We start from the raw sequence: 27,968 nt of genomic DNA on the forward strand, positions 1-27,968 counted from the left end.
TACATGTTTGAAGATAATTGCTAAAAACGTGTGCAAAGAATGGGAAGTAATACTCAGTTGTGGAGATATAGTGTAAAACAGTTTTCACCATTTCAGTTTTCCTGATGTTTTTGGGGTGTTTGTGACTAAAACAGGGCTCAGTGCACTTGGGCCCCAGGTTTAGACACCCCTTCCCCACTACATGAAAAATTTGGGGGGTCTTCGTTCACATTAGTGGTAAACCGGTGCAACTGCAAGTTTCTTAAGCCCGCCATCGACTGAAAGCGACTGAAGTGCACCATCGCAAAAAAAAAAAATTACAATCAGCAACTCTTCGACGCACTTGAAGCAGTTACTCTAAGTACCTCACATTGACCGACGCACTGCAATGGAAAAACTGTAATCCTGTATCGAGTTTTGAGGTTCCACATACAACATACTATACTGTATTATTTCTTACTGAACCACTAAAACATGACACAATTGTCATGAAAGAAGAGGAAACGTGGGAAATAATGTGTGTGTGAGGCTGTGGGCAATGATCAGTGCCCCGTTCACTGACTGCAGAGCAACAGAGACTCCGTGGTTTCTGCGACAACCCGGTGGGATATTTTCCAAGCAATGGAAGCTTTAGGTGGATATATTGTCGTAGCTCAAACGTGTAGGGAATGCGTAGGCATGAGAAAGATGTGTGGTATTTGATTGACAGTTGACAGTTGAGTGGGGCGTGGCTTCAGCACATTGAGGGGACACTTCCACGTCGTCTGAGAGGCGAGAGACCGGCATGATTTTTCATGTTTTTGAAGCCTCATTTTGTACACTTGGCAATTTAAAAAACTATTTAGACAGGGTTGTTAGAAACACCGTTCTCTGTGTCGTGACAAATTCACAAGACATTTATTTCACTTTACAAGGAAGTTTGATGAAAGATGGAAATCCATTGTGGCAGTATGAAATGTTCTAATACTTGCGGACCAACAGTGACTGTATATCTCCTGTCTGACTTTAAAGACATCTCTCTCTTCTCGGCCACTTGCATGGTGGGTTAAAGCCTTTTTAGAGCTTGGACAAAGCTGCTGACTCGTCAGAGTGGCCACTGAGTGAGCTATTTTGTTTTTTGTTTTGTTTTTTCCCGAGGGGGGAACTGTGAAAACGATTGAGTGGACCTATTGGAGTGTTGTAATTGTGTTTGGTTAATTGTCGCGGACTTTGAGTCTTGTCACAGGAGTGGAAAGGGAGCAAATGGGATCAAGTGGTTGCTCTCCCACTGACAAAGAGCTAGTGAGAGAAAAAGGGAGCAGCTGGGCTACATTACACTTTTTCAAATGCTACTTTCATGTGGTGACATCTTCCTCCTCCTCCTCCCCCTCCTTTTCCTCCTTGTCTTCACTGAGTAGCTGTGGTGGCGGTCTGTCCACATACGCCTACTTTCCACTCTCTTAAATGATGTCAAGCGCCATTTCATTAGAGGCCTCACGGTGCATAGGCAAGTCAGTGTGATTTATGATGCGCACACATGTAACTTGTTGCAAGGAGATGATGAAAATAATGAAGGCACCGCTATTTTCAGTCCACAGTTATTAAGTCACAGTGGGGATTTTATGCTTAATATTCATGTCATTCATTTTACAGCCAGCACAAGTGACTTTCCAGTCTTATTAGTAGTCATGTTCATAGCTTTTAATATGATGCTTTTGTGTGTGTGTGCGTGTGTGTGTGTGTCTGTGTTTAACTCTCCTGTTAAATGTCAACTTGACAAGTTTTAAAGGGGACATTATGGATGATTGACTTTAAATTAGGCAGCACGAGTGGTTAGAACATCTGCCTCACAGTTCTGAGGTTTTGAGTTCAAATCTCCTCTTGAAGCTTCCTGTGTTGAGTTTGCGTGTTCTCCATGTGCTTGTGTGGGTTTTCTGCGGGTAATCTGGCTTCCTCCCACATTCCAATGCATGCATGTCAGGTTCACTGAAGACTAAATTGTCCATAGTTGTGAATGATTGTCTCCAACTCCCGCATGGACCTCTGACTTCCCGCATGGACCTCTGACTTCAGCACGAAGCTCTGACTTCAGCACGGAGCTCTGACGAGCACAGAGCTCTGACGTACAGCATGGAGCTCTGACCAACACGGATCTCTGACTTACATGTAGGGCCATACATGTGCATGGTAGATTCGCACACTAATTAAAAAGTGTCATTTGGAGGCTTGTTGTTGAAGTGCTGCCTCTGGATGCAGAGGGGTGACCACCATGCTATGGTGGGAGTCTCAGACTCTACAGAAGTCTCCAATAACACCTCAAGTTGCTAGGTTTGTTGCTTTAAAAAAAAAAAAGTCATTACAAGGTTCTGAACATTTGCTGAATTTAATGACAAAGTCGTAAAATTGCCAACACTCTGCACCCGTTTGTCAAGGTAATGAAAGTCGTATTCAAAATTTGCATGAGACAGAACTGCCCCGCTCAAAACCGAGTAATTTCAACCGAATGTTACAAGTGCTTGTAAAATACACTATAATTCTTTATCCTTTGTGTATTTTGACCAAAGAATGTCATTGATGACAAATTTAAAATGTATTTAAAAAATTGAATAAAAAAAATGTATTCTGCTGGCGGCGGCACGGTGGACGACTGGTTAGAGCGTCAGCCTCACAGTTCTGAGGACCCGGGTTCAAGTTTGCATGTTCTCCCCGTGTCTGCGTGGGTTTTCTCCGGGCACTCCGGGTTCCTCCCACATCCCAAAAACATGCATTAATTGGAGACTCTAAATTGCCCGTAGGTGTGACTGTGAGTGGGACTGGTTGTTTGTTTGTATGTGCCCTGCGATTGGCTGGCAACCAGTTCAGGGTGTACCCCGCCTCCTGCCCGATGACAGCTGGGATAGGGTCCAGCACGCCAGCGACCCTAGTGACGAGAAGCGGCTCAGAAAATGGATGGATGGATGGATATTCTGCTGGCCTTATTTCTTCTTTTTATTATATATTTGTTTAATTATTTTGGAATTGCAAATTTAAAAACATCCCCCAATTATTGGTTTATCTACTATATTGATCTTGGTATGACAAGGGGCCAAAAGGGGGTTATAGGGCAGAAATGTTATATTTATACACATTTTTTCATTGCAAATATTGTACACTCTTTCGCACTATATTTTGTATGTGTCGTCCATCCATCCATCTATCCACTCTCTATAGTAGTTGTCCTCATTAGGGTCTCGTGTCAGCTGGAGCCTATCCCAGGTCAATGATCTTCACAGAAGAGCCTGAGCCGAGATTCTGACCCAGGACCTCACGACTGTGCGGCAGACCACTCACTTGGTTTCACTTGGTAAATGTTTCCTCTCCAGTTTTGGTTTTATAATGTGACATTCGACCAAACATGCAGCAGGCCATATTTGACCCATGAGCATTTGACCCAAGTTTGCCAAAGAAACACAAAGCCCGCTACCTCCAGGAGGGATGACAATAACAAAGTGTCAGAAAGGTATGAGGCCGCCCGAGAAGGCTTCATGCATTTCTTAGCCTTGTTAATTCTGCCACCCAGTGGTCAATGTTTAGGAACATATCCTGCGGTACACCCCTACCCTCTACTCCGGTGTTGTTGAACCTCGGGAAGTACGCATTGTAAAGTCATCCGTCCATCCTCTGGACTGGTCACCTGTCAATCGCAGCTCATTTCTCGGGGAGAACATGTAAGCATGTAAACGTCCACACAGGAAGCCCTGAAACTGAACACCAAACTTCCGAACTGTGGGGAACATGTGGCAACCTTTTGTTGACCCTGCTGCATAATTGTATCTTTTGTCATTTATTTTAATAGAATAATTATTAACTAATTGTTTTATTTAAAAAAATAAAATGTATATGCAATTTGTTTTATTTTGTAATATTTTTAATCTAGTATTAATAAATAAATACATAAATGAATACATTAATGATATAAATTAATACTAAAGTTATGAAAAAGAAATACATAAATAAAAAATTAATTAATTTTACTGTTACAAGATTTTACAACTAAATAGCGCCCGTGAGCAAGACACAAAATTAAAGACTCCCAACAAAAAAAAGGAAAACGTGAAGTTCCTTTGTCGAAAAATCTACACAGTACAGTACAGTACAGTACAGTCGTTCTGTCCTGTGTTTACAAGATCATTTACTCGAAAAGGTATATTCATATTATGTGTGGTTTGGTTTAAGTGCAGACATTCTCACTTTTTTCCCATGTTATTTTTCTACGCGGAGCAAATAAATAAATGTTTAAAAAAAAATAAAAAAAAAACATCCAGGCGGAATCAATTGTTACTTTTTCCCAGGCGGAAGTCAAATTGTTGCTTTTCGAGCCAGGGAAGGATTTTCCGAACGGACTTCTTCGCATTCGGTCTGTTTTCATGACAGTTTAAATTAGCAGCGTAATTGTTTACCTCAACAAATTGAGTGCCGGATTGGTATGTACACAAATGTAGATATTGTTATCTAAATTAAATAGATTGCAGCTTTTACGCATGTGCATACAGTTGTAGTTCTCTTGGAGAGGCCTTCGTAGCTCTTGATAGCCGCGCGATGCTAAGTTCCTGATTGCATTGAGCAGCGCTTTCCTGTATTGATATGACAGGCAGCTAGCAGGGCGGCTACGTCAGCATTTTATGATTGTCAGCATTTCATTTCATCTCCAAATGCCGTCTTATTTTCCATAATGGTGGGTTGTACGTCACCGCGTCCTTAAACGACGAGACGATATCTGTGAGGATGTCATGTGATTTCATGCTCGCGCTAATAAAGTTGAACTTGATCCTGGCTAATGCTGAGCTTCAACATTCATACTTATAATAAACTGCTTTAGTCAGATCGCAAGTTACGATGATACCCGAAAGAGAACATGATTCACTGTTTTGATGACAAATTAGGTTACATCAGATTCCCTTTTGTTTATTGTCATTGGTTTGAACTATGAACTTGTGATCTAGGCTGCAGGGGGTTCTCGGTTTACGAAGCAGTTCCGGTCCTACAGCGGCGACGTACCCTGATTTGTTCGTAAGTATTGTACCTCAGTCCAGTGCTTCCCAAACATTTTTTGTGCCAAGGCAAATGTTTTCGACTCTCATAGTACACTGCCAAACAAAAATGTCAACAAAAAGTATATAAACTGAAATAATGTTGATCTCGTCTCAATTTACTCAGAAATGTAATTAGTATGAAATCTGCATCTGTTTGTTTGTCACTGTTGCACCAGTTGAGAATCATTGAGTTAGTGCAATGGTTCTCAAACTTGTTGCTCCAAGTACCACTTTAAAAAATGTTATCTCTCTAAGTACCACCATTGTGACCAAATGAAAGGTTTTAGTCTTGAAAGTATATTTGATATTATTTTAAGCCGCTGTAATATTATACACCCTTTGAACATCAAACTGCTCTTAAGATAAACTACCTGTGTAATGAGTCAATTAATATGTATAGCACGTTAAAGTAAAACATTTTTACAGGCGCATCTAAAAAAAATTGAATTAGAAAACTTAATATATTTCTGTAGTCTAATTCTAAAACCTCAGAATCACTACACAGAGTAAACTATTTTTCCATACTTTGAGAATCACTGATAGGCTCCAGCACACCGTGCTAATGAGGATAAGCAGTACGGAAAATGGATGGATGGATGATTTAAGAGTATGGAAATGTATGGTTTGATTTTAATAAAGAAAAAAACAAATATAACATGTTATGTGTTCTCTAGCAGGTGGAGGGATGAGTCGCTCCCCTGTGATTGGCACAGAGGTGTCACAAACGGCAAACGGGTTAGTGACACCTCCCTCTTCGGAAAACAGTCCTCATGTTGCGGGCTCGTCAAAATGTGTAGTGCATAAATATGACTTCCCTGAGGAGGGATCAGAAGATGACTGCCTCAGACACACAGAGAACCACGTGGGTGGAGAAAAAAGAGTTCATGATCATCGTTGTTTGGACACAGAAATGGATGATGATGTGAGAACAAGTGTTTTTTCACCACACGCCTCTCATGAGATGGACCTCTCACCCTCTGAGGACACATACACAGCACACTCTGACTGCACCTTCATCTGTCCTGCGGACTCGGGCGCTGTGCAGCCTCAGCATCAGGGCTGGTCACAGCGAGCGCCGTCCGAACTTTCGTCTTGGAGAGGAAATCCTGTCGCTGCAGACATGGATGGTGGAGAGGAGGAGAACAAGAAACAGGATGATGAGGAGGATGAGAAGTGGCGGCGAAATCAGTCCTCAAGAGAGAGAAAGGAGGTTGAGGTGAGGTGGTCTGCACTTTTTCTTTGTGTGTGTAAATGTAGTTAAAGGAATACATTGGCCATTACACCGAAAATTCCATTTCCATCATTCAGGTAAACGGTGTGTATACAAATAATCCAGGAAAAAAAATCAATGGCACATGACCTGAAAAAAAGTTTCAGCTGATTAAGCATCAAAATAATGACTTTACCCCATATAGTGACATTTTGACAGTCACGTGATCACTGTGATGTCACCCGTGCGTGAACATGGCGGCGCCCGTTATGTTTCGATGAGTGTTTCTGGGTGTGATTCTTAATGCAGAATGCCTTATTGCATTGGCAAGTATTTACATAATTCAAACAGTGATAAAACTAACTGTCAGGTTTCACCTTCTTCTTTCTATTTAAAAAATAAAAATAAAAATCTACGGCGACAGTGGCTGGTAAAATGTGGCTGGCTAGAGCCTCCAAAAGATAAGCAATCCCCTGTGTGCAGTGCACACTTCAAGTACCTTGACGATTACAGTGAGAGTGTGATGCAGTACAAAATGGGCTACCTAACGCTCCCGGCATCCTAAATAAGGATGCTGTGCCCTCAGTCTTTGAGCCACCACCTGCTACCGATGCACCAACAACCCGAACAAGTGCCAGCGCGAAGCGTCTTGCAGCCAAGAACAAGAGAAAGGTATGTAGGCTTTTCATTTTCAGAATGCTAGTGGTAGCAATCGTTCTACACTACAGCACGTAGGGCAGGGATCTTCAGTTAAGATTGCACGTAGCCGACCTGTCAAACAATAGAAAAATGGCCCTTTTCACAACAATTATTTGTAGTTTTGTAAATACAATGTTATGTTTTCCATGAAAAACTAGCATCTGTCTGGACCATAGATTCAACTATTTTAATAGTGTGTCATTCTGTGAAAATGGTGGCTTTTGAACAGCGAGTGTTTTTTATCCTTCTTTTGATAAAAGGTTCATCAGCAAATTGTTCATAAATAAACATTTATAGCATGTATACCACTCCCCAACAAGCTGGTTCACCCGTGCACCAAAATAAATGGGGCGAATGAATGGGTCCTCATCATCCGCCTCAGTTCCCTCTTCATTTTCCGAGTCTTCGGTGACCCCACCGTGATTGTGCGGCTTTCGATGAAGTGGTTCGTTCCTGTAATGCCTAACTAATTTGATGCTGTGTTTGTTTACGTTCTTTTCCGCACGTGTTACGTCACGATGATCATGTGACCGTACACTGCATCCAGAATGGCTGCGACCCAACCTAATGAAAAATGTATAACAAAAAAGTGCCATCAAATCTAAATCGGCAACGTAAATTGATGATTTCACAGAATAAATACCGGATAGTTAGTTTTTATTACTTGAACTGTGACTTGCAAATAAAACTCCTTCTGCTTCCTTCCTTGGTTCACGCCCTCACCTACGTTCCAGTCTTTACGTCACTACTCCTCCTCAGCACCAGGTCCCAGCACCTCCTCCACTTCCTCCTCCCCGCCACCACCTCCAATTCTCACCTCCGATGATGTCCCCTGCCCCCCTCACGTCATGGCCCAGGTGTGGGTCCGCAACGTCCGAGGGATGCAGGACAGCAAAAGCCTGGATGAGATCAGCCAAGCCTGTGGAGGTAGAGCTGCGACTTCTAAACAATACTGAGAACGTCAATATTTGAACCAAATTTGTTGGCCACTCATCTCCACAGGTGGAGCGGGGCCCAGGGGAGCAGGCAGAGGGGGCCAATCCGAGGGCAGACGGGCAACAATCTCCTCGGCCCTTGAGCTGGAGGGCACGGTTAGCCATGAGGGAGACCTCACCAACTTCATCACCAAGAACCTGGAGCAGAAGATCAAGATGAGCTCAAAGCCCAGTCTGGACTGCAGTGACTGTGAGTACAACAGTAGAGCAAAGTCATTTGTCTCTTTGTAATATGCCAGCTATCTTCGGGTGAGAGGCGGTGTACACCCTGCCAGGCAGTCGCAGGACACATAGAAACAAACAACCATTTGCACTCACATTCACACCTACGGGCAATTTAGAGTCTTCAATCAACCTACCACGCATGTTTTGGGAATGTGTGAGGAAACCGGAGTGCCCGGAGAAAACCCACGCAGGCACGGGGAGAACATGCAAACTCCACGGAGGCGGGGCCGGGATTTGAAACCCGGTCCTCAGAACTGTGAGGCAGATGTGCTAACCAGTCGGTCACCGTGCTGACCCACCATTCAAATGACCTAAAAAAAAAATAAAAAATCTTTCACAGTGGAGCTAAAAGTAAAAAACTGACAAAATGTGGTTGCAGAAGTGTATACACGCCTTTATAACTGTGGATGTGGCTGTGTTCAGAATTAACCAATCACAATCAATCTCATGTTAAATGGGAGTCAGCACATAGGTTATTTTAGTAAACGAAAACGAACCAAATAACAAAGTCAAATTGGAAAAAACATTTTCCATGGTGTTCCTTTGGTGATTAGCAGTACTTTGCACCAAACATCCTTTTTGGAATTATGGCCTAAAAGTTCAACTTTGGTTTCATTATCCCATAACACAAGCTCCCAAACAGATGAAAGAAAATTTGTCATGCAAATTTCAATTGAGTTGTACAGGTTATAGCTCATATTAATGGTGGAAAAAGTTTAGCAACAATTTCTCTTGTTCTAATTTTTTATGTCACAAAAACATGGCATTTGAACAGCGGTGTATAGAGTTTTTATATCCTCGTAAGGTATTATAGGGTCTCCCCAAAAATCTTACATGATTTGATATATGAACTACTGTACCTCTTAGGCAAACGAAATGAAATAGGCTTTATGTTTAAAAATTAAAGATTTATCTATCAAAATTCCAACAAGTACAGATTTTCTAATCGATTTCACAAAGCTTCACTAATATGTGCACGGAGCAGCGTGTCCCCCATATTGGATGTGTCATACCTGCTGGTATACCATTGAAAGTAAGTGCACGTACATATCACTGTAACAGTGTTAATATATTAGTAGTTGTAAACACTCATGCAAAACCTTGGGAAAAAAATGATGTATTCTTCTAAATAATAATAATAGTATATGTAAATTTATTTCAAACTCTTGAGTTGGTCATTAAATGTATCTTTTGTGTGCATTTAATTTTTAGATATGTAAATGTTATTTTGTACGTAATGATCTATGAAAAAAACATGTATCACTCCAATTTATGTTGTGACTGAGTAAGATTGTCTGGTTTGATTTTCGACATACAACTTGCTTGAACCAAGTAATGACTTCACTTGAAATTTACTTGAAATTTGGTGGTGACTGAACATTCTTAATTTTTTTCCACCCCCACACTAACTTGGGACTTGCACATAAGTGACTTACTCCCACCTCTGCCCCCTACCATATTGTATATCCAGTTTACATGAGGAAACTAATTCACCAACCTCCCCACTAGATATAGTACACTGTGATATAGAATGCATGAGAAAGTCCACATTTTCCACACTACAATAACACAGTTTTCATTTACATAATTTTGCACTGAATCCCCCCCCCCCCAAAAAACATTTTTTTTTAAAATTAATACATTCTTAAAAGAATGGACCTGTTCATGTGTTGTTGGCATACTAAAGAGATATTTATTTTGAAATGGGCTGTGGTGATGAATCTGCAGCATGTCTGACTGTCAGGTGAGGGTTTTCCTCGCTTAACAAGGCTCCACTCATCACAAATGCATAGTTCTAACCGGCCGCACAATTACAAGTAGCAATCATGCTCTGCACCATCTTTAGCCAGTGATGTCACTGACCTGTTGTATGAAGAAATAATGGATGTCTTTTGGGGTCGCCCTGCAAGTGCTCTCAATGCAGCAACAGCAGCAGCGTTGATTTGATGCTCTCTCAACTCATTTGAATTCATGAGAAGATTGTCGCTAAATCTTATCTCATGTGGATTAATTGGGCATGTTTATTCAGTTTTTGGTATTGATTCTGTGTTTGTGTTTTAAGTTTTTTTTTTTTTTCCCCTGACTTTATTTTTTCTTAATTTTTTTATTTATTTTTTTAATAACCGGTCCTTAAGTTAGTAAGAAATTGGATAATATTCTGCAGTACACGTTATGTTTTCTCATGACACACTAATGGTTGGGAGTCATGGTATTAGGCCATCACCAGCTATTATTCCCAGAGCCTACCAAGTATCTTGAAGTGCTTTAATATAGACCCTAAGTTAGGCAGCTCACTGGACTTCCCTCACTGGGCTTCCCTGAGAAGTCAGACATTGAGCATGACATTTAACCATTAAAACAAAAATGTATGTGCAGAAATGCAAGTGAAAAACTATGTTTTACAACCGCAATTCCAATGAAGTTGGGACATTGTGTTAAACAAAAAACTAAAAACAGAATTCAATGATTTGCAAATCATGTTCGACCTATATTTAATTGAATACACTACAAAGACAAGATATTTAATGTTCAAACTGATAAACTTTATTGTTTTTAGCAAATAATCATTAACTTAGAATTTTATGACTGCAACACGTTCCAAAACAGTTGGGACAGGTGGCAAAAAAGTTTAGGAATGCTCATCAAACACCTGTTTGGAGCGTCCCACAGGTGAGCAGGCTAATTGGGAACAGGTGGGTGCCATGATTGGGTATAAAAGGAGCTTCCCTGAATTGCTCAGTCATTCACAAGCAAAGATGGGACGAGGTTCACCTCTTTGTGAACAAGTGCGTGAGAAAATAGTCGAACAGTTTAAGGACAATGTTCCTCAACGTACAATTGCAAGGAATTTAGGGATTTCATCATCTACGGTCCATAATATCATCAAAAGGTTCAGAGAATCTGGAGAAATCACGGCATCTTAGCGGCAAGGCCGAAAACCAACATTGAATGCCCGTGACCTTCGATCCCTCAGGCGGCACTGCATCAAAAACCGACATCAATGTGTAAAGGATATCACCACATGGGCTCAGGAACACTTCAGACAACCAATGTCAGTAAATACAGTTTGGCGCTACATCCGTAAGTGCAACTTGAAAGTTTACGATGCAAAGCAAAAGCCATTTATCAACAACACCCAGAAACGCCGCCGGGCTTCTCTGGGCCCGAGCTCATCCAAGATGGACTGATGCAAACTGGAAAAGTGTTCTGTGGTCCGACGAGTCCACATTTCAAATTGTTTTGGGAAATTGTGGACGTTGTGTCCTCCGGGCCAAAGAGGTAAAGAACCATCCGGACTGTTATGGACGCAAAGTTCAAAAGCCAGCATCTGTGATGGTATGGGGCTGTGTTCGTGCCAATGGCATGGGTAACTTACACATCTGTGAAGGCACCATTAATGCTGAAAGGTACATACAGGTTTTGGAGAAACATATGCTGCCATCCAAGCAACGTCTTTTTCATGGATGCCCCTGCTTATTTCAGCAAGACAATGCCAAACCACATTCTGCACGTGTTACAACAGCATGGCTTCGTAGTAAAAGAGTGCGGATACTAGACTGGCCTGCCTGCAGTCAAGACCTGTCTCCCATTGAAAATGTGTGGCGCATGATGAAGCGTAAAATACGGAGACCCCGGACTGTTGAACAGCTGAAGCTGTATATCAAGCAAGAATGGGAAAGAATTCCACCTACAAAGCTTCAACAATTAGTGTCCTCAGTTCCCAAAGGTTTATTTAAGGTTGTTAAAAGAAAAGTTGATGTAACACAGTGGCAAACATGACCCTGTCCCAGCTTTTTTTTTGGGACGTGTTGCAGCCATAAAATTCTAAGTTAATGATTATTTGCTAGAAACAAAGTTTATCAGTTTTGAACATTAAATATCTTGTCTTTGTAGTGTATTCAATTAAATATAGGTCGAACATGATTTGCAAATCATTGTATTCTGTTTTTATTTTTTTGTTTAACGTCCCAACTTCATTGGAATTGGGGTTGTAACATCTTAATCAAAATAGAAGATTGCGCTCTTATGGTTCTTTTTTTTTGTTTTTTTTTTTTTTTTTTTTTTGTCAAGTGGTACATTTAAAAAATTGTGCATAATCCTTTTGCAATATTTGCTGCAGTCAGCATTAAAAACATCCTCACACCCCCTTTTTAATTGCAAATCAAATTTAATTGCAAAAACTTTGACGCTATGGTCCTCACACTTCAGGTGAGATCAACAAAGAAGCTTCACAATTTCACGCTACCCATCTTGTCTAGGGTACCTCCTTCCGATTTGGGCTCCTTTGTATTCCCAATTTTGTGCCCATCGATCGTTGAAATTGGTGTCGGGCTGATAATTGTTTTTTTTTTTTGTTTTTTTTTTAAACTCACTGAATGAGTTTCTAGGAGGTGGTGTGATAAATGTATTGAGTACTATACAGTGGGTACGGAAAGTATTCAGACACCCTTAAAATGTTCACTCTTTCTTATAGTGCAGCCATTTGCTAAAGTCATTTAAGTTAATTTTTTTGCCACTTTAATGTACACACAGCACGCCATATTGATGATAGAAAAAAATTTAATTGTTGATGTTTTTGCATTTTTATTAAAAAAAGAAAAACTGAAATATCACACAGCCATAAGTATTCAGACCCTTTGCTGAGTATTTAGTAGAAGCACCCATTTAAGCTAATACAGCCATGAGTCTTTTTGGGAATGATGCAACAAGTTTTTCACACCTGGATTTGGGGATCCTCTGCCATACCTCCTAGCTGATCCTCTCCAGTTCTGTCAGGTTGGATGGTGAACGTTGGTGGACAGCCATTTTCAGGTCTCTCCAGGGATGCTCAATTGGGTTTAAGTCAGGGCTCTGGCTGGGCAATTCATAAACAGTCACGGAGTTGTTCTGAAGCCATTCCTTCGTTAGTTTAGCTGTGTGCTTAGGTTCATTGTCTTGTTGGAAGGTGAACCTTCGTCTCAGTCTGAGGTCCTGAACACTCTGGAAAAGGTTTTCATCCAGGATATCCCTGTACTTGGCCAGATTCATCTTTCCTTCGATTGCAACCAGTCGTTCTGTCCCTGCAGCTGAAAAACACATCCAAAGCATGATGCTGCCACCACCATGCTTCACTGTTGAGAATGTATTGGACAGGTGATGAACAGTGCCTGGTTTTCCCCACACATGCCGCTTAGAATTAAGGCCAAAAAGTTTAATCTTGGTCTCATCAGACCAGAGAATATTATTTCTCACCATCTTGGGGTTTAAAAAAAAAAAAAAAGAAATGTATTATTATTTTTTTTAATTTAATTAAAAAAATTTTAAGCAAACTCCATGCGGGCTTTTATGTGTCTTGCACTGAGGAGAGGCTTCAGTCGGGCTACTCTGCCATAAAGCCCCAACTGGTGGAGGGCTGCAGTGACGGTTAACTTTCTAAAACTTTCTCCCATCTCCCGACTGCATCTCTGGACCTCAGCCACAGTGATTTTTGGGTTCTTCTTTCTCACCAGGGCTCTTTCCCCCCGATTGCTCAGTTTGGCCGGACCACCAGCTCTAGGAAGGGTTCTGGTCGTCCCAAACGTCTTCCATTTCAGGATTATGGAGGCCACTGTGGTCTTAGGAACCTTAAGTGCAGTAGAAATGTTTTTGTAACCTTCGCCAGATCTGTGCCTTGCCACAATTCTGTCTCTGACCTCTTCAGGCAGTTCCTTTGACCTCATGATTCTCATTTGCTCTGACATGCACTGTGAGCTGTAAGGTCTTATATAGACAGGGGTGTGGCTTTCCTAATCAAGTCCAATCAGTATAATCAAACACAGCTGGACTCCAATGAAGGTGTCGAACCTTCTCAAAGATGATCAGAAGAAATGGACAGCACCCGAGTTAAATATGTGTCACAGCAAAGGGTCTGAATACTTTTGGCTGTGTCATATTTCAGTTTTTCTTTTTTAATAAATCTGCAAAAAATTCAACTATTCTGTTTTTTTATGTCAACGTGGGGTGCTTTGTGTACCTTAATGAGGGGGGGGAAAATGAACTTAAATGAATTCAGCATCACCCTTCACCCCCTGCTGGCTGTGTCGTAGGCACATGCGACAATTGTTTACATTTGCAAGATGCCATCTTGTGTCAAATGAATGTTGATATTTTGCTTTTTTATTTAAATGTGTCTGTTTATGGAGTTTCCAGAGGTGACTGGTATTTTAAAATAGTTTATAATAAGTTTCCTACCATATGACAAGGTGCATTCATTTCTATATTTCATCTTTATCAACTCGAGAAACACATTTTCGTAGAAGGAACATATTTTGAAAAACTTAATTTTATGGCCTAATGTCAGCCTGCTGTTGGAGCCATCACAAAACACAACCAAATATTTGTAAACACACACAAAAAAGAAAATATCTCAAACAGAATTGAATAGAAAATAATCTCATTGTCACTGTCACAGGAACAATGATTATCAGTTAGGCATCTCACAATTTGCAGCGTTGAGGTAAAACAGAAACATGCAATTATCAAAAAGAAACACTTACAGAACATAGTTATTAACATTTGGGAGAATTTCCATACTATGACTTTTTAAGGTCATGCCACTGCTTTTCAGTCAGAAATAGAATCCCATCCTCATGTTTTCTCCCTCTAATGTCTGAAATGTGAAATTTTTGGCAGCGGACTGTTCAGGTCCCATCTACCGTAGCCGAGGGTTGTCACGGCGACCGGCAGATATCCCGCCCATTGATCCGACTGTCCTGGTTGACCTGCAGAGGCACACGCAGGAGGTGGCACAGAGTGTGGAGATGATGATGCGCAGCCTTAACGGAACCATCCAGAATGTGAGGATTGTCAATCCGAAGCGAAACGAACGTGTCGTTTATTTCCTCCGCCATGATTGGTTTATGTTTTACTACACGGAATGACGTCCCTCTCTCTGCTCCTCTGACCAGATGACAGCTTTGAGCGTGGGCTACATTCAGACTTACAGAGACTCTGTGGACAGTCTGGGAGAGTCTGTGGACATGGGTATCAAGGTGATCAGCCATATTCTGACACAAGTGACATCATCATTGCATGAATATGCAGTACAAAAAAACCAAGACTTATTTAAATCCTACCCTTTCACCATTGTCCGTTATCCATTACGCATATATATATATCCATCCATTTTCTGAGCCGCTTCTCCTCACTAGGGTCGCGGGCGTGCTGGAGCCTATCATCGGGCACATATGTATGTGTGTGTGAGCTAATAATATATATGTGTGAGCTACAAAACGTAGCTTGTAGTTTACTTAGTGTGAGTCAGTTGCCGATGAACTTTTCAGCTGTTTGTTGTATGTTAGAACAGTATAACCACAGTGAGCACACCTTTACGGAAGCTGCTGTTGACCACAGCTCTCACCTAGACACTCACACAGACTCACCATTATATGCCACGCACCGCCTCTTAAAGGCTCATGTGGACCCCCGCATACTCGCGTTTCGTTATCTGCGTATTTGCTGATTTTTCTTTCAAATTCTTTTCCAGTTTTTATTTGTGTTCTCTTTTTTTGTGGGGGAACTAAGCCGGGAAACGATTATTTTTATAATTTAATAATAATAATAATTTGGGGGGTTAAGAAAAAAAAAAAAAAAAACTTTTTTTCGATACACGTACAACCCCAATTCCAATGAAGTTGGGACATTGTGTTAAACATAAATAAAAACAGAATACAAAGATTTGTAAATCATGTTCAACGTATATTTAATTGAATATACTACAAAGACAAGATATTTAATGTTGCAACTGATAAACCTTAATGTTTTTAGCAAATAATCATTAACTTAGAATTTTATGGCTGCAACACGTTCCAAAAAAGCTGGGACAGGTGGAAAAGAAAGTTGACGAATACTCATCAAACACCTTTTGGGAACATCCCACAATAACAATTACAAAAGTTGTCTTCATCCACTCTTTAAATTACAAAAACGTGCAGTTAGAACCATACACAAGGTTGGATATTTTGATCACACAAATACATAATTTTTGCAGTAAATAATATTAAAACCTTTCCATTGAGCAAAGCTTTATACTGCACAATTACTGTTTCAAGCCAATAAAAACATTAACGGGTAATATCCAAAAGCTATTTACAGAGAGGGAGGGGGCTACAACTTGAGGGAGTGTGGGAACTTTCAAGTCCAAGTAGTAAGAACAACCAGGAAAGGTTTTTGTCTATATGTTGTGTCAAATTGTGGAATGGGTTGGGAATAAAGCTTAAGCTATGTCCAGATATTAATAAATTAAAATTAGGGTTCAAACAAATGATGATGTTACAATACAAGGCTGTGGTTTGACTCTGGTGTTTTCAGGGATTATTATTCATATATGTTTTCATACTTTTGTTTGTACGTTAACTGTATATAGGGTCATTTTGTTTGTATATATGGAATAATGTGGTTTAAAATACACCAAGCTGTTGAGTCGAAGAGAAGCATTCCTTGCTGGATGCTTGATGTTCAGCATGCAAGCAGATAAAGCAGTAATTTTAGAATGTATGTATAAGGGGTGAGAGCTTAAATTTCTCTTCTCACTCCTTTTTGGATGTGCATTTTTAGTTTTATGCTACTGAGGAACTTCTTTATTTTATTTGTTGCAATTATTGTTTCATTTGCTTTTTCTATTAAGATGTTTTCTTTTTTGTTGTCTTTTTTCTTTCTTTGAAAAAAAAACAAAGAAACAGATGTGTTTTGGTAAATTAAACTGTTTTAATATAAATGCTTTTAAAGTGTCTTGGTGGGATTAAGCTTTTTTTGTTTTGTTTTTATGGTTCCCTATATTATGTATCTTTACCTTTTGTGGGTGGAACGTATCGCTGCAATAAATGGGGTATTGCAGTTCATCCAAACTTTCACAATCTTAGGAGGAGGAGCCAAAATGAAAAAGGTGATTGTGTTTGACAAATGCACGTTATTGTGCCTTGCAGAGCATGTACACGCTGATGGCGCGATGCGAGGAGTTGGACCGCTCCATGCAGCCCATCAACATCCTGGCGGCGCAGATCCGAGACATCAAGCGAACCCTGGATGCTTTGGAGGCCATCTGCAAGTAACTCCACCTACGTTTTGTGGTGCGGACACAGACAGCCCCGCAACACTAAGCACACTCCAGGAGGTCCTCTGCAAGTAATCCCACCGTTCACCACCGTTTACCGCTGGGGTCATCGTTTTGCATTACCAGGCATGCTGGATTGTTTGGCCCCTGTTCGTTATTTAACGATAATCATGTTTGTGTATTGTACTTGATTCATTTGACCACTCTGTTCCAAGACTGTTGAAAGATATGGGTGTCGATTTCCACATTGAGGAAAAGATTTATCCGTCCGGTCAGCTTTGTTCAGGTTGCACTAACATCTCTTTCCCAAATGGGTCATTTTGCTCCAAGGACAGTGACTTTTTTTGGGGGGGGGGTTAAAACTAATCTATTTTTAATAAAATGCAATAAAGGCACACACATCCTTCACTGCAGGCCAAATGAGGGAAAGTGAGCTTCACGGAGAGCTTCTTGTATTTATCTTTATTTATTTGGTTATGTTGCAAACTTGGGAGTACAGTAAATTTCATTGTGACTGAGATGCCAAAGCGCCATTTTGAAGAGTTTGAACATGTTTCTTGATTGCAACTTGATAGACCAATTAAAGCTAGTGATTGACGTTTCACTGCCCACTATCTCAGACTGTTTCTTCAACTGGTAAACTTTACATCACAGGTGCCTGGACAATGTTTGTTCATATTTTGTCGGCCAAGGACAACGTCTCAATTCCAGCTTTGAGCCATTCGAGCTCTCCACAAATGACAGTTCTGTGATGTTTAGTTATGTTAAGAATTGACTCCAAAGCCGCTGCAGTGTCCATGCTATAAATCACTAAAATGAATAGATTCACATGGGGATTATTGGATAACAAAAATGAAACTATGGACTATGTTGTTAATAATAAAAGCTGTATAAAAAAAAAAAAAAAAAAAAGTGAATGGCTGCCGTGTCCAGTTGGTTGCTAGGTCATCAAGTGATCTGAAAATGTAAAACACTTGAGATTTGTAGAAGGATTGCATATTGATATTTATCAATTCCCTACATTGTTAAATCATTGTTGTGAAAAAAAAGATTAACATGATCAGTGTCATCACAGAGGAATATAATTATCAATAATAACAAAGGTAACTTGAGCAAATGTGTTATTTCAGAAGTATGTATCAAACAGGAAGCCCTTTGCATTTGTCAGTACCCAAGAGGCTCTCGGTTACAAAAAGGTTGGTGACCCTTGGAATAAATGACTGAATGTAGACCGTGAATACTGCACAGTGTCTCACACTCCTCACTGATCCGCTGAATCAGTGGTTCTCAAATTAGGGGCCGCGAGCCGTAGCTTGAGAAGCCGCAAAATCATTTGCAAAAAGTAAAACGGGTGTCTTCTATGACCGGGCCACGGCCCAATACCGTACCGGGGATCATTTTGGTAGTGGGCTGCTTGTGTCACGCCTCACATCCCCCCCTTCCCCCCCATGCCCCAGTAAAACCACAAGTGAAACTAAAATAAGTGGAAAACATTTTAGGAAAAGAGGGAACGTACGCTCTGTGACCTTAAATTAAAAAGAAAGTTATTTAAGAAGAAAATAGCAAAAGTGTTCATCACAACAGTGACTCGTGTGTTCAAAGGCTGCTCTGCTGGCTTTGGGTTGGTTTGGTTTGTTACAAACCTGAGTAATTGTATTACTGCTGCTAGTCTTGGGTAAGTTTAGTGCAGAGCTGGCCCAAGGCTTAAACGAGCTCAGCACCTGCTTAGGGCCCCGCGACCACTAGGGGGCACCCGAGATCAATAAACACTGAGTGTGACTAGAGGTTTGTGTAGTATTGTTGTTGTTTTTTTTTAGGGGGCCGGGGGGGGTTCGTCGTATTATAAACAGAGTAACATAAGTTATATGTTTGGATTGAGGTAGGCTTTTTTTTAAACTAAAGCTTTTGCACTTTCACATTGTTTTAAGACTAAGTTTTAAGTATTAACTATTCGCTTGTCAATGCATTATTCATGTAATATTCTGTTTTGTAGATTTTAGGTTAATAAGTTATATTGAAGCGATTGTCCTCTCTTCTCGCCCTCTTCTCCTGCTCGGGGAGGGTGCTAGGTGACGACGACCGAATCTGTATCATCCATTGCAGCCTGCATGGACCATCCTGAAAGGGGGATCAATGGAGGCATCTGTACATTTAAAAAAAAAAAAAAACTTCATGATAACGGCACCATTCATGAGCGTATTTAATATTTGGGTTGTTCCTGGACTTACAAAAGATGCATCCATGTAGTTTGCTATGAGATTGAATGATTTAACCTTTATTTCCAAACACTGCAGAAAAGATGAATTCAAAACAACAACATAAGTAAAAACTGCTTTTATGTGTTTGCTTGGGTTTGGAATCTTTTTCATTGGCAGTGGGATGACGTCCTTTAATTCCTGTTAAAGCTGCTCATAAGTGTTAAAGTACCGCTGTGCATTGGCACGTCCCCAGAAAGTTGAATGCAGACTTGTGTGACATGTCCGCAGTCTTGCTCAAAGGCACTTCAATTGAGTCCTCTGGCTGAAGGTTGCTTCAGTTCACACACAGACAAGCAGTCACCAGCAACCACAAAACGGTGCAACAGTTTGAAACCAAAGGTGAAGAAGTGTTTTCACTTGGCTTCGTCGTGGAGGCACCTTTTGTTATGGAATCTGTTGAAAAGGTTCCCGAAGTCCCTCCGAGATCTCCGGAAATTTGCTCAAGCGTCCCATCGACAGAGGCTCCATCTTTGGGGGACTGCTGGTCTGAGACGTCCCGATCTGTAGTCTTGTACCACTGACACTGGAAGTCTTTCTTCCACATCTCAGCTGGGTCCGGTTCAGCTGCCTTAGCGTCTGGATCGGGCTCCTCTGTGGCTTTGGCCGCCTCCGCCTCCTAGGAGAAATGGTTAAGTGGCGGGGCTTGAATTCATTAATAAATTGCATTTTAATTGCATTTTAAACAAATCCACAAAAATCCACAAATTCGTGAATAGTGACGCGCCAACTGCTTCCACATGTTGAGCCATGCGATCTGATACAAGGCCGGTCGGCACGACTTTCATCGACTCCTTACTTAATGTTTCACATTTGGAACAGTTTTATGTCAATTTCTGCAAAATATAGCCGAATCGGGCTTCGCTAAGGACATCATCACCGTACAACAAATGCTTCACGTGTACCACATGCAAGCACTGTAACAATCATCAATCACCTTTTCTGTCACCTTCTCCATCACGTCAGGGGGCGGTGGAAGGTGGAGGTAGGCGGAACTGTCCGGATTCTGACGGACACATCTGCCTTTTCCCTCACAGAGAGAGGCTGAGCAGAGCCTGGTTGCCGTGGTTACGTTAATGGAGTAAGGTCCCAAGACCTTGCGGATGAACTCTGCCAGGTCCTGACATTCTCTCTGCATTTCGGCAGACAAACACGAGGAAACTGATGTGTACGTGCACTTCTGTTTCCTTTTGTATTATTTTATTGGAGATATGTCGGGTTTAATTCAGGAACAGACACTGAAAACTTAAAAGAGCCACATTGACATGGACAATAGACAAAATAGTAGTGAAAACACAGACATGTTCTTTTTCAGTGCACTGGCAGTCACAGATGTCCAATTTAAGATGTCAAATAATGAAGTCAAAAATCAAAAAGTGGGTACATGTTCTTTGGGAGCATTTTACCGGTTCGTTAAAATGTCAAGGCAACTTTTTACAAGCCTAACATAAGATAGATGATGAAATAGATGAGGTAAAAAAATAATAATAATCAGTTAAGTGGGCACACGTCACTTGAATATGTCAAACCAAAGAACTGTTCATTTTATAGGCGCTTTAATTGTTAGCAACTCTACTCTTGGTTTTCAAAGGATGCTCCCATCTTACAACAAAAACTGTTCTACATCAATCCCTCCATCTTTGTAGGATTTTTCTCATGCATCTTCAACTGACTGAGACAATGTCTTACCTCTGTCTTGGTCTCACTTCTCTGCCAGATGACCACTCCAGCTGTTCCCATGGCAGCGCTTTCGCCAATGCTGCTGAGCAGGTCTGCCTGGAGGAGGACAGCAACGTGCTAAGACACCGGAAAAATGTTTCATCTTGGATCGCCAAGCCACTTTTTTCTTTGCCAGTGAGACACAGCATTCGCAAATTTACCGTCGGCATTTACGGTGGTCTTTAAAAAAAAAAACGCCACAAAATGGCTGAAAAGCTCTAAAAAATAGAAAAGTAGTGCTTTGTTGCCATCTTGTGGCATTTTAGTGCCAAGGAACTATGTTGGAGTGAGGGGAGGAGCTTCTTGTAGACAGACCAAAGCCTATTTAAAAGTAAGGCTTTGATGACATCTATCTATAGCTTTCATTTCGAAACGTTTTTGGGTGGGTGTCAATTACTGGCAGATCTTCACTATTTATGCTAGGGCTTCATTGCTAACCCCTTTCTAGTTGACCTCACCCCTGTGTCGATAACGTATCGCTGCTTGAAATGTTTTGATTTGTTCCTTATAATCCAAACCTTTATAATCATGTGAGTCCAAATCACGTATATCCCACCTGAGACAGAAAAGTGTTGGTCGAGGCGTACACACTGCTGATCAGCGGAAACACGGGAAGATCGAACGACACTCCGGCCAGAGAGGAAACTCGCAGCGCTTCCTGGATTTGACTGGACAAATAAAGCCTCCCTCCGGATGTTCCACCCTGTATGAAAAGCAGTCAGGTTGATACATATTTACATGCAGACCAGCAGAAAACCCAGAAAAACGTGAAATGAACAGGAAGAGTCTTAGCATATCAACGGAATGACTTTCATCTTCTCCTTTTGTCGTTCCATCACTTGAGCATTGCGCACAAGTTGACCAAAGATGTGGGCAAATTTGGGGTCGAAAGGAATGACTGATTTTGAAAAATAAGCCCACACACAGCAAGGCGTAGCGCAAAGCTGAACATGCATTGCCTTCGCAACATGGAAGTATGACATGTTGAGCATGCCAGACGCAAAAGAGTCATGGTCTCCGTCATATCACGTGTGAAAAAGATCTCAGACCAAATAATCGGTCACATGTGTCAAACGAATCCAGCCCTCCACATCATTTTACGTGACCCGCAAAAACTTGCCACTATTTTTTCTGGACCTTTGTTCAAATTTAGCCATTACAAATGCTAATAATCAAATGCATTTGAAATTATACGATATGCACTGTTGGGTGGTAATGACATGTAATGAGTATGAAATTAAAATAAATTATGTAATTGTAATCCATTTAATTACCTGGAGAAAATGTGAACTTATATTGCAGTTGCTTTTGGAAATTTCCATGATTACATTTTAAAAATGGCTGTAAAAGCTCAGATCATTTCCTCCGTCGAAAGCTGACACTTCATTGGCTCCCTCTGGTCATGTGCCATTCTGGAATGTTCTCAAACATTATCTATTTTTCCAAATATGACACCAAAGCGCCACCTTGTGGTGCAATCTATTGGTTTGTCAGAGATGTTTTGTACTCCAAAAAAATTTTAGTTAAAGAATTTTCCCTTGCAACACTTGGTTTTGAACCCGACTTTCAAAACCGAGCCCTGGTTTTAAACCATAGTTTGAAACTCTAACCCTGTTTTGAAACCCTAATTTGAAACCCTAACCCCACATTGAAACCCTAACCCTGTTATTAAAACCTAATTTGGAACACTAAAACTCTCTTTAAACCCTAATTTGAAACCCTACCCCAATTTTGAAACCTTAATTTTAAACCTAACCCCGTTTTGAAACCCTAGTTTGAAACCCTAACCACATTTTGAAACCCTTATTTAAAGCCAGAACTCCGTTTTAAACCCTATTTTGAAAACCTAGCCCTGTTTTTAAACCCTAGTTTGAAACCCTAAATCCATTTTGAAACCCTAATTTGAAACCCTAACCACACATTGAAACCCTAACCCTGTTTTTAAACCCTACTTTGAAAACCCCAATCCCATTTTGAAACCCTTATTTAAAGCCCTAACTCCGTTTTAAACCCTACTTTGAAAACCTAGCCCTGTTTTTAAACCCTAGTTTAAAACCCTAACCGTGTTTTGAAACCCAAATTTCAAACTCTAATCCAGTTTGGAAACCCTAATTTGAAACCTTAACCCCCTTTTGAAACCCTTATTTAAAGCCCGAACTCCGTTTTGAACCCTACTTTGAAAACCTAGCCCTGGTTTTAAACGATAGTTTGAAACTCTAACCCTGTTTTGAAACCCTAACCCCACATTGAAACCCTAACCCTGTTTTAAAACCCTCATTTGGAACACTAAAACTCTCTTTAAACCCTAATTTGAAACACGAAACCATTTTTGAAACCCTAGTTTGAAACCCTAACTCCGTTTTGAAACTCTAACCCTGTTTTGAAACCCCAATTTGAAACCCTAACCCCACATTGAAACCCTAACCCTGTTTTTAAACCCTAATTTGGAACACTAAAACTCTCTTTAAACCCTAATTTGAAACCCTAACCCAATTTTGAAACCCTAATTTGAAACCTAAGCCTGTTTTGAAACCCTAGTTTGAAACCCTAACCCCGTTTGGAAACCCTAATTTGAGACAGTAACCCCACATTGAAACCCTAACCCTGTTTTTAAACCCTACTTTGAATACCCAATCCCGTTTGAAACCTTTATTTTAAGCCCTAACTCCGTTTTAAACCCTACTTTGAAAACCTTGCCCTGTTTTTAAACCCTAGTTTGAAACTCTAACCCGGTTTTTAAACCCTTATTTAAAGCCCTAACTCCGTTTTAAACCCTACTTTGAAAACCTAGCCCTATTTTGAAACCCGAGTTTGAAAACTAAAACTCTCTTTAAACCCTACTTAGAAACACTAACTCCGTTTTGAAACCGTAATTTCTAACCCTAACCCTGTTTTGAAACCCTAATTTGAAACCTAAAAACTCTCTTTAACCCTTACTTTGAAACCCTAACTCCGTTTTGAAACCCTAATTTCAAACTGTAATCCTGTTTTGAAACCCTATTTTGAAACCCTAATCCCATTTTAAAACCCTAGGTTGAAACCCTAACCTTGTTTTTAAACCGTAATTTGAAACCCCAAACACGTTTTGAAACCCTTAATTAAAGTCCGACCTCCGTTTTAAACCCTACTTAGAAAACCTAGCCCTGGTTTTAAACCCTAGTTTGCAACCCTAACTCGATTTTGAAACCCTTATTTAAAGCCCGAACTTTGTTTTGAACCCTACTTTGAAAACCTAGCCCTGTTTTTAAACCCTAGATTGAAACCCTATCCCCATTTTGTAACCCAAATTTGAAACCCTAACCCCACATTGAAACCCTAACCCTTTTTTTAAACCCTAATTTGAAAACCCAATCCCGTTTTGAAACCCTTATTTAAAGCTCTAACTCCATTTTAAACCCTACTTTGAAAACCTAGCCCTGTTTTTAAACCCTAGTTTGAAACCCTAAATCCATTTTGAAACCCTAATTTGAAACCCTAACCACACATTGAAACCCTAACCCTGTTTTTAAACCCTACTTTGAAAACCCCAATCCCGTTTTGAAACCCTTATTTAAAGCCCTAACTCCGTTTTAAACCCTACTTTGAAAACCTAGCCCTGTTTTTAAACCCTAGTTTGAAACCCTAACCGTGTTTTGAAACCCACATTTCAAACTCTAATCCAGTTTGGAAACCCTAATTTGAAACCTTAACCCCGTTTTGAAACCCTTATTTAAAGCCCGAACTCCGTTTTGAACCCTACTTTGAAAACCTAGCCCTGGTTTTAAACGATAGTTTGAAACTCTAACCCTGTTTTGAAACCCTAACCCCACATTGAAACCCTAACGCTGTTTTAAAACCCTAATTTGGAACACTAAAACTCTCTTTAAAACCTAATTTTAAACCCAAAACCAATTTTGAAACCCTAGTTTGAAACCCTCACTCCGTTTTGAAACTCTAACCCTGTTTTGAAACCCCAATTTGAAACCCTAACCCCACATTGAAACCCTAACCGTGTTTTTAAACCCTAATTTGAAACACTAAAACTCTCTTTAAACCCTAATTTGAAACCAAAGCCTGTTTTGAAACACTAGTTTGAAACCCTAACCCCGTTTTGAAACCCTAATTTGAGACAGTAACCCCATATTGAAACCCTAACCCTGTTTTTAAACCCTACTTTGAATACCCAATCCCATTTGAAACCCTTATTTTAAGCCCTAACTCCGCTTTAAACCCTACTTTGAAAACCTTGCCCTGTTTTTAAACCCGAGTTTGAAACTCTAACCCCGTTTTTAAACCCTTATTTAAAGCCCTAACTCCGTTTTAAACCCTACTTTGAAAACCTAGCCCTATTTTGAAACCATAATTTCTAACCCTAACCCTGTTTTGAAACCCTAATTTGAAACCTAAAAACTCTCTTTAACCCTTACTTTGAAACCCTAACTCCGTTTTGAAACCCTAATTTCAAACTCTAATCCTGTTTTGAAACCCTATTTTGAAACCCTAACCCCATTTTAAAACCCTAGGTTGAAACCCTAACCTTGTTTTTAAACCGTAATTTGAAACCCCAAACACGTTTTGAAACCCTTAATTAAAGCCCGACCTCCGTTTTAAACCCTACTTAGAAAACCTAGCCCTGGTTTTAAACCCTAGTTTGCAACCCTAACTCCATTTTGAAACCCTTATTTAAAGCCCAAACTTTGTTTTGAACCCTACTTTGAAAACCTAGCCCTGTTTTTAAACCCTAGTTTGAAACCCTATCCCCATTTTGTAACCCAAATTTGAAACCCTAACCCCACATTGAAACCCTAACCCTTTTTTTTAAACCCTAATTTGAAAACCCAATCCCATTTTGAAACCCTTATTTAAAGCTCTAACTCCGTTTTAAACCCTACTTTGAAAACCTAGCCCTGTTTTTAAACCCTAGTTTGTAACCCTAAACCCGTTTTGAAACCCTAATTTGAAACCCTAACACCACATTGATAGCCTAACCCTAATTTGGAACTCTAAAACTCTCTTTAAACCCTAATTTGAAACCCTATCCCTGTTTTGAAACCCTAATTTGAAACCCTAACCGCATTATGAAACCCTACTTGGAAACATTAACCCTGTTTTGAAATCCGAATTTGAAAATCGAACCTTATTTTGAAACCCTAATTTGAAACCCTAATACTGTTTTCTCAACGCTATTTTCAAACCTTAACCCTGTTTTGAAACCTGAATTTGAAACCTAAAATGCTTTTTAATCCCCACTTTGAAACCCAAACTCCGTTTTGAAACCTTAATTTCAAACTCTAATCCTGTTTTGAAACCCTAATTTAAAACCCTAAAACTCTCTTTAAATCCTACTTTGAAACCATAACCCTGTTTTTAAACCCTAATTTGAAACCCTACCCCCGTTTTGAAAGCCTTATCTAAAGCCAGAACTCCGCTTTAAACCCTCCTTTGAAAACATAGCCCTGTTTTTAAACCCTAGTTTGAAACACTAACCCCGTTTTGAAACCCTAATTTGAAACCCTAACATCACATTGAAACCCTAACCCTGTTTTTAAACCCTAGTTTGAAACTCCAACCCCGTTTTGAAACCCTTATTTAAAGCCCTCATTCCATTTTAAACCCTAATTTGAAACCCTAACCCCAAATTTAAAACCTAACCCTGTTTTGAAACCCTAATTTGGAACACTAAAACTCTCTTTAAACCCTAATTTGAAACCCTAAACCAATTTTGAAACCCTAATTTGAAACCTAACCCTGTTTTAAAACACTAGTTTGAAACCCTAACCCCGTTTTGAAACGCTTATTTAAAGCCAGAACATCGTTTTAAACGCTACTTTGAAAACCTACCCCTGTTTTTAAAACCTAGTTTGAAACCCTAACCCCGTTTTGAAACCCTAATTTGAAACCCTAAGCCCATATTGAAACCCTAACCCAATTTTGGAACCCTAATTTGAAACCTAACCCTGTTTTGAAACCCTAGTTTGAAACCCTAACGCCGTTTTGAAACCCCAATTTGAAACCCTAACCCCACATTGAAACCCTCACCCTGTTTTTAAACCCTAATTTGAATACCCAATGCCGTTTTGAAAACCTTATTTAAAGCTCTAACTTCGTTTTAAACCATATTTTGAAAACCGAGCCTTGTTTTTAATCCCGAGTTTGAACCCCTAACCCCACATTAAAACCCTAACCCTGTTTTGAAACCCTAATTTTAAACCCTAACCCCGTTTTGAAACCCTTATTTAAAGCCCGAACTCCGTTTTGAAACCTACTTTGAAAACCTAGACCTGATTTTAAACCATAGTTTGAAACTCGAACCCTGTTTTGAAACCCGAATTTGAAACCCTAACCCCACATTGAAATCCTAACCCTGTTTTTAAACCCTAATTTGGAACACTAACCCAATTTGAAACCTAACCCTGTTTTGAAACCCTAGTTTGAAACCCTAACCCCGTTTTGAAACGCTTATTTAAAGCCAGAATATCATTTTAAACCCTACTTTGAAAACCTAGCCCTGTTTTGAAACCCTAATTAGAGACCGTAACCCCACATTAAAACCCTAACGCTGTTTTTAAACCCTACTTTGAAAACTCAATCCCGTTTTGAAAACCTTATTTTAACCCCTAACTCTGTTTTAAACCCTAGTTTGAAAACCTTGCCCTGTTTTTAAACGCTAGTTTGAAACCCTAACCCCGTTTTGAAACCCTTATTTAAAGCCCTAACTCCGTTTTAAACCCTACTTTGAAAACCTTGCCCTATTTTGAAACCCGAGTTTGAAACCTAAAACTCTCT

The 27,968-nt window shown here is 40.1% G+C and overlaps 2 protein-coding genes across 11 annotated transcripts in view; one reads left to right on the forward strand and one right to left on the reverse strand.

Moving 5' to 3' along the window:
- Window positions 1–4,294: 4,294 nt before the first annotated feature.
- On the forward strand, window positions 4,295–17,843 carry borcs6 (BLOC-1 related complex subunit 6). 6 transcript variants are annotated; one of them, XM_061780382.1, is made up of 10 exons: window positions 4,295–4,421; window positions 4,941–5,007; window positions 5,705–5,952; window positions 6,076–6,246; window positions 6,811–6,912; window positions 7,674–7,866; window positions 7,942–8,124; window positions 14,811–14,974; window positions 15,086–15,169; window positions 17,102–17,843. In XM_061780382.1, exons 3-10 carry the CDS (start codon window positions 5,716–5,718, stop codon window positions 17,225–17,227), a joined length of 1,260 nt encoding a protein of 419 aa, XP_061636366.1. In that variant the 5' UTR covers window positions 4,295–4,421; window positions 4,941–5,007; window positions 5,705–5,715; the 3' UTR covers window positions 17,228–17,843. The 6 variants fall into 6 exon arrangements, with proteins under 6 accessions (XP_061636366.1, XP_061636322.1, XP_061636331.1 ...); XM_061780338.1 differs by having other exon boundaries at window positions 5,705–6,246; XM_061780347.1 differs by having other exon boundaries at window positions 5,708–6,246.
- A 1,187-nt stretch (window positions 17,844–19,030) lies between these two features.
- The window catches only part of si:dkey-72l14.3 (Glyco_hydro_56 domain-containing protein), a 48,328-nt gene continuing 39,390 nt past the window's right edge, over window positions 19,031–27,968 (reverse strand). For 4 of the 5 annotated variants that reach the window (XM_061780319.1, XM_061780325.1, XM_061780300.1 and 1 more), the window contains 4 exons: window positions 21,760–21,906; window positions 21,174–21,260; window positions 20,422–20,616; window positions 19,035–20,103 (listed from right to left, as the gene is read on the reverse strand). In XM_061780319.1, the coding sequence (XP_061636303.1) occupies window positions 19,762–20,103; window positions 20,422–20,616; window positions 21,174–21,260; window positions 21,760–21,906 (771 nt within the window). In that variant the 3' untranslated portion in view covers window positions 19,035–19,761. Of the gene's footprint in view, window positions 20,104–20,421; window positions 20,617–21,173; window positions 21,261–21,759; window positions 21,907–27,968 lie in introns of all 5 variants that reach the window. The other variant, XM_061780329.1, reaches the window with a different exon arrangement.

Source organism: Phyllopteryx taeniolatus, chromosome 1 (assembly GCF_024500385.1).
Source record: "Phyllopteryx taeniolatus isolate TA_2022b chromosome 1, UOR_Ptae_1.2, whole genome shotgun sequence".
Taxonomy (NCBI): domain Eukaryota; kingdom Metazoa; phylum Chordata; class Actinopteri; order Syngnathiformes; family Syngnathidae; genus Phyllopteryx; species Phyllopteryx taeniolatus.